The sequence below is a fragment of the Juglans microcarpa x Juglans regia genome, chromosome 3D (genome assembly GCF_004785595.1).
Source record: "Juglans microcarpa x Juglans regia isolate MS1-56 chromosome 3D, Jm3101_v1.0, whole genome shotgun sequence".
NCBI lineage: Eukaryota > Viridiplantae > Streptophyta > Magnoliopsida > Fagales > Juglandaceae > Juglans > Juglans microcarpa x Juglans regia.
The window spans coordinates 31,064,221-31,076,537 of record NC_054598.1 but is presented as its reverse complement, the minus strand read 5'-3'; the positions used below and the strand labels follow the sequence as shown (position 1 = coordinate 31,076,537).

General features: G+C 35.2%; 1 protein-coding gene across 1 annotated transcript; it reads right to left on the bottom strand.

The window, feature by feature from the left end:
• Window positions 1-1,343: 1,343 nt before the first annotated feature.
• Window positions 1,344-2,876, bottom strand: LOC121255215 (cytochrome P450 89A2-like). Its single transcript, XM_041155494.1, has one exon. The coding sequence runs from the start codon at window positions 2,874-2,876 to the stop codon at window positions 1,344-1,346; it is 1,533 nt and encodes a 510-aa protein (XP_041011428.1).
• Between the last annotated feature and the right edge of the window lie 9,441 nt (window positions 2,877-12,317).

Sequence of the window (12,317 nt, the reverse complement as noted above, 5' to 3'; positions counted from 1 at the left end):
TATTTTATAACTTTCTTTTAAAATGGTGGAAATGTTAGGGTTTTATTGGAATTATACTTGCTTGAATCAGTTAGAGTGAGCAATTTTCCTTCATGACACTACAACACAATTGCTTTTTAGTGACAGTTGAAAAATTGTGACAGTCTCCAAACCGTCACTAAAAATCCTTTTCTGTGACGATTTCTGGAAACCGTCACTAAAGACATATGAGATTTTTTTTACGTTCCAACGTATGGAAATTTTACGTTCGAACGTCACATATACGTTCGAACATTGTGGCGACTTACGTGCCAACATGAAATGTTTTGGTGCCAACGTTCAAATGTTAGTAATTAACGTTCGAACGTAAAATGTTTTGCGCCAACATGCGAACATTAATTACTAACGTTCAAACGTTGGCATCAATTTTAATTAAATATTACTCTAATTTAAAAATTATGTGATAATTTAAAAATTCAGTTAGAATGAGCAATTTTCCTTCATGAACTTCTAACATTAAAATCCTTTTAAGGTTCCTATTTCACACTTTAAGACACATCAGTTGCGGAAACTCCAATTGGTGAGTTAGTTCACTACAAGAAATAATCATATTGATGAAAAATAACTGATCACACATTTTTACTATTTTTTTGTTTTTATTTTTCCCAAGAGTTTTAACTGCGTTTTTTTTAATTACATTATATCATTGACCAATTCACTCAACCAGTAGATCGTTCAATGCTTGGCGGCTTCAAAGAAAGAACAGTACAAAACAGGGGCCAAATTATAAGTAGTAATATTTTGTGTAGATTTCATTGCGATGTGTTTAATTTTTTAACATTCATATGATTTAACTTTTTAGGTTAAAATGTATGAAATAGGTTGAGATGAGTCTTATCAATAATTGATTTGAGATGAGTTGAAATGAGTCGAGTTCGGTTTCAAACACAACCTAAACAGCTTGGAATTGCAACTCAAGTATCAATTAATGGTTGAGTTGCCAAATTATTTCAGAAGATGCAGTTTAGTTTATGTACTTGGAGGACTTGTAATTTGTAAAATTTGCTCGTTAAAATGCAGACGCAAAACATGCTTGTCCTTTAACATCATGGGCTATTTATTTCTCTGTATTTCAGCACGAATAACAAGACGGATCAGAAAGCATATATAATCATAGAACAAAAGCAAAAAGAAAAAGAAACCACTACAATGGGATCATCAGATCAGATCAGATCAGTCTTTTAGCCCTGCTCCTGTTATAGGGACAAAGGATGAATTTCAGCTTTCGGATCATCTGGATGTCAAATGAGGAACAAAAGGTCCTTATTTTCATTCTTTAAAGTAACAGTGTTGGATCTGTCTAGCTATTTGATTCTTGGAGATACATAGGCACGCACTGGATTCTTCATCACAATCAAGAACTTTACCTTTTCTGAAAGATCAACACCTTCCCCATCCACTGTTTTGAACTCAAAATTCCAGACCAGATTTGAAACAAAATACTGGAGGAGAAGCAATCCTAGTTTGTTCCCGGGACACTTCCTTCTCCCAGCACCAAAGGGCATCATCTTGAACGCTGTTACATCAGACACTTCTTCTCCAATGTCTTCACTAGTCAACAATCTCTCCGGCCTAAACTCCATGGGATTCTCCCACACGTTTGGATCTCTCCCGATCAGTGCTGTCACGATGTTCACCTTCGTGTCTTTTGGGATTGTGTAGCCGCCGAGCTCAACATCTTCCATGGCTGTGTGTGGAACCAACAAGGTGTTTGGAGGGTGAATTCTCAGAGTCTCGAGAACCACTGCTTTCAGATATGGAATCTTGTGCAAATCATCTTCCGATACTTCTTTCGCTCCTTTTGCAACCACCTCGCTGATTTCTGCAAAAAGTTTGGATTGAACTCGTGGGTGTTTCACTAAATATGCCAAAACCCACTGCAGCATCGTTGTACTTGTGTCGCCTCCTGCATTGATTAACTCCGAGCACAAGCTCAGAATATCTGCTTCTTCCACGTTACCTTTCTCTCCGGGTATTTTCAGGTCCAGTAAGGAATCTATGTAAGAAATCAGTTCGAATGCCTTGCCTCTCTCTTTGTTCAACTTCTTCCGGGCTCTGATCAATGGCAAAATCACATCATCTTGGTTCTTCAAGAATTGTAGGTACCTTTTCCAACGGTTTCTGAGAAGCAACTTCCCCAGTCTGGGCCAGGTAGCGAGCACAGTGAACTGCTCGTAAGAGACAAGAAATTGATATTGTATTCCTTCAACTTCTTTGATTTGAGTCTCGCTGAGTTCTCCGAAAGTCATGCGAATGAACAAGGAAAATAAAGCAGGGTGGATATGATCGAGCAGACGGACGGGCTGATTGAGCTTGGAAGATTCATGGAAGCCCTTGATCAATGAGTCCAAGACACGCTTGCGTTCAACAGAGTAAGATTTCAACGAAGTCGGGTGGAGAACTTCCGAAATGAGATTACGACGGAGGGCTTTCCAGGTTGGGCCAAAGGGGGATCCGCCGATATCTTTGTGGTTGTTGCTGAGAACAGAGCTAACGGGGACGACTGCAGGTCGGTTCGCAAAGGTGGCGCCGTGTCGAACAAGGGCTTGGTGGGCAAGGGTGTAGGAGGTGATGAAGATGAGGGGTTCAGAGCCCAGATAGACGGTGAGAATCGGGCCATACTTGTGGGAGAGATCATACATGAGAGATCTCAAATCAACCATGGATTTGGGAAGCAAATGAGGATTTCCTATGAAAGGCAGAGTTGGGGGTCCCGGCGGGAGATTGCCTTGGGAAACATTCTTCTTGGTGGTTTTGGAGGAAGAGAAAAAGCTGAAGAGTGATTTTAGGGAAAAACAGGCACAGAGAGAGATGAGGATGATGAACCAGACCTCCATGATCGATCAATCTCTAGAGTGCAGAGATGGAGCTTATCCCCGTTCTTAGGAGGTGATGAACATGTATGAGGTATTTTCTTCTGTATATATACAAAAAAACATGCACCAAGTTGCCACTAACGAATCCACAATGGCCTTCCAAATGTTGAGTGCGTCATCCATGCAAAAGTTTGACAATTTTCAAAGCTGCTCTATATTTTTGACTACTGGAAACAGGTGTTGAGTGTTGACCCACGTTTGTTGTTTCCAAAGTTCAACTTCAAAAGCCGCGACTGCGTCGATACGACGGCTTCGTTACATCTTTGTATCGCAAAAGTTCAAAACATTTTAGTCAATAATGAAGAAATAGAGATTGAGATATCTCAACTTATCTTATAATGATTATCTCATCATTATAAATTTTACAACTTCTCACATAAATGCAATAAATAATTTAATTTTTTAAATATTAAAATAATAGTAATATTAAAAAATAATATTTAAACAATATTTTATTGAACTTTCAACTTTTATCTCAACTCATCGCATCTCAACTCACTATCCAAATCTACCCTATCATTTTTTTTTGTATAAATATGGATTTCTCATTTTAAATAAGTTTGAAAAATAAATTTGTAAGTTTCTTTTAAAAGGAATCACTTTTTAGTTTAAAAATAAAAATAAATCATGACTAAAGGTAACCACTCCTTACACTATGTTTAGATGTTGAGATGAGTTGAGTTGAATTATAAATAATAGTATTTTGTGAGTTCTATCGAGATGAATTTAAATTTTTTAAGTTGAGATGAGTTTAACCTTTTAAGTTGAAATGTATGAAGTAGTTTGAGATGAGTTTAACTTTTTTATTGGAATTTGAAAAAATAACGAGTCCCATCAATTATTTGTCTGAGGAGTTGAGTTTGATTCAATAACCAAACACAACTAGACTGCTCGATCTGAGCCATCTATGAGCGTGGCCACCATCGAGTAGTCTTGAAAAGAAAATACCTCCTAGTAGATGGCTCTCGGGTGGCCATTGGCTCCGTTTGAATGTTAAGGTTATGTTTAGATGTTAAGATTACTTTCATTCATCATAAACTAATCATTGATGAGATTTACTACTTTTTTAATTTTACATAAAAAGTTAAACACATCAATCTATTTCATACATTCAAACACATATCTCAACCTATTTACATTCAAACACATCTCAATAAGACCCACAAAATACTACTATTCACAAATCAACTCAAATCATTTGAAATCACCTCAGCATCTAAATACGATCTAAAAATATCTCAGATCATCTGTGTATAATAGTAGTAAAATAATAGTAAATAATTTATAAATAATAGTGAACTGTTTGTGAACTGTTTGTGATAACCAAGTATTAAATTCGAATAAGCCATTTTTTAAGATGGAGGAGTACATTCTTAGAATTCCATCTATAAAACTAGACCTTCAGTTTTATTAATTGAACATGCTAAAGAATAGGAAAAGTATATCATTTATCAATTCTACAGATGATTCACCTCAATTCTCTAATTGTTTTTAATATTTATGTATTTGTATATTATAATAAAATATATTTTTAATAAAAGAAATAGAAATAGACAGAGGCTCAAATTGAGAATCCATGAAATGAGAAGCGATGGTATATAGGTCTAGCTAAGGTGGTGGGTAGCAGTCATTCTGCTACTATGGACAATTTTGTTATTGAAATTCAATGTAGTTCTGTCACTCAACCAATACCATCGAGCAATGAGGAGGTACGAGGTTGTCAAAATTCTTATTACAAAATATGATTTTAATTATAACTCAAAGATCCTATTCTTAAGTTTAATCCATACATACATATATATATATATATATATAGTAACAGCAGTCGCTGAAGTACTAGAGCTTTTAAATATGCAAGCATAAGTATACTTGCGATTTTGTACAATTATGGAGAATATGCATATGATTCACAACGGAAGAAGTAGATAAATCTATTAAATCTGGTTATAATATTAATCCCCTTGGATTTCTTCTCTGACTATTTAACATGAATCATAACAAAAGTCAACAATTTGTTCTTTATTTAAATCTAAAAAATCTGGTTATAATATTAATCCCCTTGGGGTGCTATTATATTGTGTTATAATTATATTCTGTTGTTTACAACGATGTGCTGGTACTGACCATTTTTTGTGAAAATGGTCGGTTTATGCTTGGACCGTTTTCTGGAAAATTGGCAAATAGTATTTAATGACATGTTTTGGGTCAAATAAATTAATGAATATTAAATAATATTCTTAAAATAATAAAATCATTTAAATAAATTAATTTTTTAAAACTATATCATTTTCGAAACTCCAAAATATAAAAAGGTTTACTTGAAAATTAGTCTTTATTGAATAACACTACAAATACATCATTTAAAATGATTTTGGTAAAATATTTAGAAGATTTTAGAATACTTGACTCAATTTAAAAATCATCGGCTAGATTTAGAATAAAGATATTAGATTTACAATGATTTGTTTTAAAGAAATGCTATTCATCATCTCCATACCACACACTAATATGTGATTTCTTATTTTTTTTCTTGATGTGTGAACACACATAATTAAAAATCATTATATATATGTTTAAACTGAATGGTAAAAATGAGAAATCACATGTTACTGTATAGTATAGGAGATGATGAGCTGAATTTCTTTTTCTATAATTCATTGTTTATACTTTTTAAAGTAATTTCTTTGTTTAGAAAATAAAAAATTATGTAAAATTAAACTGGACCGTTGTCCTTCCCTAGTAGAATATTAAACTGCGTATGCATAGAATTAATACTCGTAATTATATTAATGTCATTATAAGCAGCAATAGGACGAGTTTTTCTACGCCGAAGACGTCACTGTTGAACCTCAAAGCTGTTCAGAACATGTGTGCAGAATGAAAGGGACTTCTTCCGATCGATCCTCAGTTTCAGTTGATTAAAGTAGACATTATTTGCACATATTATCCAAGTTATTGACTGGAAAGGTTCAAAAATCATTCCAAGTTTTTATTATTATTTTGTTTTAAGCATTTTTTTAACATCTGTAATCATTAAGAAAAAATTAAAAATATGTGAACACAATAATGAGTACTGGCCGGGGATGATCTGCTTCGTGGGAAACCGGCCATATCGAAATCATTTGTGCTTGATTTGATTTGGTAATTGCTTTCACTACAATAAATTAGGTCTTTTAGAACGAAAATTTTTGTCCCAAAAGACTGGTATTTCGTCCTAAAAAATTTTTTAGGACAAAAAAAAACCGTCCCAAGTTCGTCCATATAAAACTGTCCCAAAAGGTATTTTGGTACGAAAATGACAAATTCGTTCCAAAAAAGATCTTTTGGGACGAAATTAAGCTGGACCGTTCGATTGCGTTCGAACGGAATTTTTTTTTGGGACGATTTAAATTTGCCTCGGAAATTCATTAGAACGTCTTAAATAACGTTCGAACCATGAGTAATTGTTCGAACGGGTATTTCATGGCCGGTCGATCGATACAAATCCGTTCGACCAAATACACATGAAGAAACGTTCGAACAACAAAATTATCGATCGAACGCAAATAGTGAATTTCCTGTTCGAACGACGCATAATTTTTTACTGTTCGAACTCTAAGTTTCAATTTTCGAACGGTTGTGTCCATTTTTATATGTTTGAACGTTTGATGAGAGTTCGAACGGTTATTATTTTATTGGATAATAATACGAATTTAAAACCAAATAGATATTTATATTTCAAAAATACATTACAAATTGTTCAATATAAATAAAACTAATCTAATAATTCAGAACGAAATAAATAAAATACTAATAATACTAATAAAATTATCAGTACATTATACATAATTGTTCAATATGCAAAAATACTTATAATGAAATTCAATTGTTTGGAGGCCTGAATTGTTACATAAGCATCTGCATTTGAAGCTGTATATGTCTTTGTTGTTCTTGCATTTGGAGTTGCATCTCTCTTTGTTGATCTTCTTGCTGTTTTATGTGCATATCCATGTCTGCTTGTTTTGTCAATTGAGCCTCTAACTCTTGTTGTTTTGCCATCAATTCTTCGATCCTAGAATTTGCATTCTCTAACGCAATGGCAGTAGTGCTTGATGTTGATGAAGAGCCTGAAGGCTTTACACAGCGACTCAAACCCCTCAAGTAGCCTGAACGTTGACCCAGAACTTGTGTAAAAATTTTAACATCACTTGTTGATGAATTATGATCTGAAGCAACTTCAGCATGAAGGGAAACCATTTTATCCTACACACAACATATAAAATTAATATTGACACAATAATTTAAATATGATTAATTAAATAAAATTATAATACTTACATAATTCTCACGAGCATCGGGATGAGTCCACTCTCAATTACTATTAGTATGTGATGCAGCATATAATTTTGTCAAATCATAATTGGTATCTGACTCTTGCTACAAGAGACATTGTTAAGATATAAAGTCTATATTAAAAACAAACTACATAGAATAAAAAAAAATAAAAAAAAGGTACATTACCAATTTATGAGATAGTTGATGGAAAGATCTTGAGCCTGCATGATGATGAATCTTTAACTTTGATCTATTCGTTTTGTTTATAGAACTTCGCTCCTACATAGAAGTTGTAAAAGTTAGTAAGTGAAAAATTACAAATATGACACATAAAGAATTCATTTAATTTACCTTATATGATGGATCCTCAAACATGTCGCAAAGTTTTTCCCATTATTCAGCTCAAACATCCTGAAAAGGATGATGGCATGCATCTTCCTTGTTCTTGTACTTCTTGTAATGCTCGTGACATCTTGCCTTATACTTACGGAATGCATTACACATAAGCTCTTCGACAGTCCTACGCTCCTCTCTCCGACCAAAATTTAACTCGAAGTCATCATTGAAAAAGTATATACACAGATCATTTAGAATATTAAATAATATGAAAAAAATATTTTTATTTAAATATTACGTACCAAACAACGCTTCTTTATAAGCTCTTTCACACCTTGCGGGACTTTATGCCATGAACTCGTAGCCAAAGGTGCATAAGTCCGTGTAAGAGCACCCACATGCGAAGCAAGCCAAGCTGCTTGTTGTCCCTTGCCTCCGGTATGTTCGTTAGGAATGTTAACCTTAATCTTACATACTTTACGATATTTCTCCAACGTCACGCCTCTAGTAGTGCCTCGTCCATGACGAGATTGTACTATTATCTCTATAAAATAATATTAGTTATTTACCTTGTATCAATTATCATATATCTTAATTAAAAAAATGAGTATTAGCTATTTATCTTGTTCCGTAGAGTCAGTTTCTAATGGTGAGTCAGACGGAGAGCTAGGAACAGGTGGAGATGGGATGCGAACTTCCTTCCTCTTTGGTGGCATAATTGCGAGATACTGTATAATGTGAACATAAAACCAATCAATCATCTGCATCAGTTTCATCAATAAATTCGCTATCATCATCTGTAGATACTTCAGATGAGTCAACACTTTAATCAACTGTCGCTTCAACTATTTCAGCCTCAATATCTTCCCTATGTAATGGGATCATCTCATACTAGCTCAAATCCACAAATAAGTTAATGGCAGGTTGACTCTCTTGGTATGCTTCTTGAGTAGAGTGATCATCTTCTTCTTCATCTTGTCCCTCCGCCTCAGGGATAACGTCAAAAATATTTCTAAGAGAAAACTTTTGTACTACTTGCCATTCATTTCCTAACTGAGGATCGTCTAAATAGAATACTTGAGATGCTTGGAAAGCCAAAATAAAAGGATCATCTTCATACCATTTTTTTTATGTATTAATACTCAAAAAATATTCATCCTGGCATTTTCCCCTTCGAGGCTTGCTTAAATCCCACCAATCACACTTAAATATATAAACCACAAGCTCCCCTACATATTTCATTCCAATTATATCTATGATAACTCCGTAGAAATCAACATTCTCTCCATCATGACTCCCTTCGACAAGGACACCACTATTTTGTGTTTTCCTATAAAGTTCTCGATCAATTGTGTGATATCTACTTCCTCGAGAAATACATGCAGAATATCGAGCAGCACGCCTCGAAGGGCCACGCGCCAGTGCATATAGTTCGTCTGATATATCGTTCGGATTACTCGCACGCATTTGTACAACCTACATATTAAATAAAGTATAAACATTCAACCGTTAACAATCCTCTGTATTCAAAATATGTTAGTGCAAAATTCCATCTGTATTATATTCATTACCTGTTGTTCGAACCATTTCGGAAACTCCTGTTCATGTTTCTGGTCTATATCATTTACTCCTAGTTCTTTTAGCACGTTAATATGATCACTGAAATTAAAAATTATCAACAATAGGTATATTCGGTATGTGTAAATTCAATGATTAAATAACAATTAATTTGAACTTACTTCAAGTGGCTCTCTATCTCTGGGCAATTATTTAGCACGTACCACTGAGCTTTCTTGAACTCCCTTTCACACAAATCATAACCACGCTGAGCACCAAGTAGACGTACTTGTTGAGAAAATACAGAAAATCTGTTCCGTTGTCTTGCTTGGTCAACATCAAAGTTTCTTTCTGGCCGATCAAACCTTGTGTCAACGCCATGGAAGTATTTGGAACAGAATGTATGCCACTCATCATCAATATATGTTTCTGCAATTGATTCTTCTGGACGGCCACCCATTGTGCGTTTCAACTTTCCAAGAAACCGTTCAATAGGATACATCCCTCTATATTGGATTGGTCCTGCAAGTCGAGCCTCACGAGGCAAATGAACGGCTAAATGAACCATGATGTCGAAAAATGACGGTGGGTAAATTATTTCCAACTTACACAATATAATTGCAATTTCTCGTTCCATACGATCCAAAGCTTCTACATTCAATGTTCTAGCACATAAATCTTTAAAAAATGCATCCAGCTCAATTAATGCAACCCGCACATCTCTGGTCAAGAATCCACGAATACCAATAGGCAAGATACGTTATAAAAATACATAACAATCATGGCTTTTTAGTCCAGTAATTTTCCAGTCATTTGTTCGCACACACCTAGTTAAATTCGAGGCATATCAGTCCGATAATTTAATCTTCTGCAACAACTCGCAAAATGTAGCCCTTTCGTTCCTTGACAATGTATACCACCCAATTGGCATGTAAACAGACGAACCACTTTGTTGCAAGTGCATTTCAGGTCTAATTCCCAATCGCTTTATATCTTTCCGTGAGTTTATATTATCCTTTGTTTTACCTTCAATTGACATCAATGTTCCTAACACGGACTCGCATATATTTTTTTCAATATGCATAACATCGAGACTATGTCGCAATTTTAACGTCGACCAGTAGGGGAGTTCAAAAAATATACTTTTTTTGTCCAATTGAACTCATTCTCACTTCCTTTTCTCTTCCGTTGTTTCTTACCAAAATCATTACTTCCGACATTCACAAACTGTGCAATAATATCTTTGCCAGACAATAATGGTGGAGGGTACCCCCATTCAACAGTGCCTTGAAACATCCTACCATTTCCATGCCATCTATGGTCACCAGGTAGAAATCGACGATGACTCATGAAGCATAGTTTCTTCCCATACGTAAGCCATTCAGATTGTGTATGTTTGTTACAAGTTGGACATGCCAATTTTCCCTTAGTGCTCCAACCAGACAAGTTTCCATAAGCGGGAAAATCATTTATTGTCCATAACACCGCAGCATGCATCTTGAACGACTTGCATGTTGATGAATCAAATGTTAAGACCCCATTCTCCCACAAATCTTTCAATTCTGATATCAGTGGCTGCAAGTGTAAATCTATATCATTTCCTGGTGATCTCGAACCTGGAATGAGCAAACTCATCATGAAATATGGATCTTTCATACACTTCCACGGTGGTAGATTGTATGCCATAAGTACAACTAGCCAAGTACTATGACTAGTACTCATGTTCCCAAACAGATTAAATCCATCTGTTGCTAACCCAAGTCGAACATTACGAGGTTCTTCCGCAAACTATGGGTATTCCAAGTCAAATTTCTTACAAACTTGTGAGTCTGCAGGATGTGACAAAACATTATCATTCTTGACTCTAGATGATGAGTGCCATGTCATATCCATAGCCGTTGAACGTGACATAAACAACCGTTGTAATCTACGTATCAATGGAAAGTGACGTACAACCTTCCACGGCACATTCTGCTTCTCAGTTGTCCATCTTGATTCATGGCAAATGGGACACTCGTTCAACTGCTCATTCTCTCGCCAAAATAACACAATCATTCTTACATGCATGTATTACATTGTAATCAAACCCCAGTCTTTTTTTCAACTGTTTTGCTTCGTAAAACTTGCGAGGTAAAATATTGTCCGATGGAAGTGCCTCTTTAAACAGCTCGAGCAACATATTGACAGCCTTAATAGATATTCGGCACATAGATTTTATATGAAGTAGTCTAACTGTAAATGACAACTTACTGTGCCTTCTACACCCTGGATATAACTCACGCTGTGAATCATTCCACAAGCGGGTAAAAGTGTCATGGCACGAATCATTTGAATTTGATGGATCTGTTCCACTTTCATCCATAAACATTCCTGCACCAATGTCGCCCAGCATTTGTTCCATATCCTCTTCGGCCTCGTCACCAACAACCACAGGATGTACATTTTCATCGATATCTTTTTCTTCATCTTGAAGTTCAAATGATGTTGGATACGGTTCTCCATGTAAGACCCAATTGGTATAACCTTGGTCAATACCTTTGACAAACAGATGCTCTCTCACTAACTCTATCTTATGAGAACGTAAATTCTTGCAAAGTCGACATGGGCATCTAATACAACCGTCACTGCCAATTGTACAGGATGTGAACTCCAAAAATTTCTTAACTCCTTCAGCATATACATTGTAATCCTCACCCAACTGCTCTCTTACTCGCATCCAACTCTTATCCATGTCTAATATCCTATTGCAAACAGTCACGTGCATCAACAAACAATCAATTATCTAACATGTAGTGCAATTTCTTCATTTCACTGGGTAGTTGGTCCTATCCCATTCCGGATTGTAAGATCATAATCGCCAACCTACCAACTATTATCTATTACTTCCAACAAGATTTCGGCAGCATCTCCCCATAGTTCTCCAAATATGCTCGTTTGGTCGTGCACACCGACGAGTAATACATCGATGCACATTCACTGAAACTGCATATCTGGAGAACAATAAGGGATGACTCTACCAAATTATAATGTCGGATGCAACATATATAGTTTCATAGTTTGTAAGAATGATCTTACAATTCCAAACTGTCCACTCTGGACAATTTAAGAGTTATCAATCAACCATTCAACATGATTGATAACTCTTGAACGGGTCTAAGGTTTATTTCAATACCAATTAGAAGATACGATATTAAA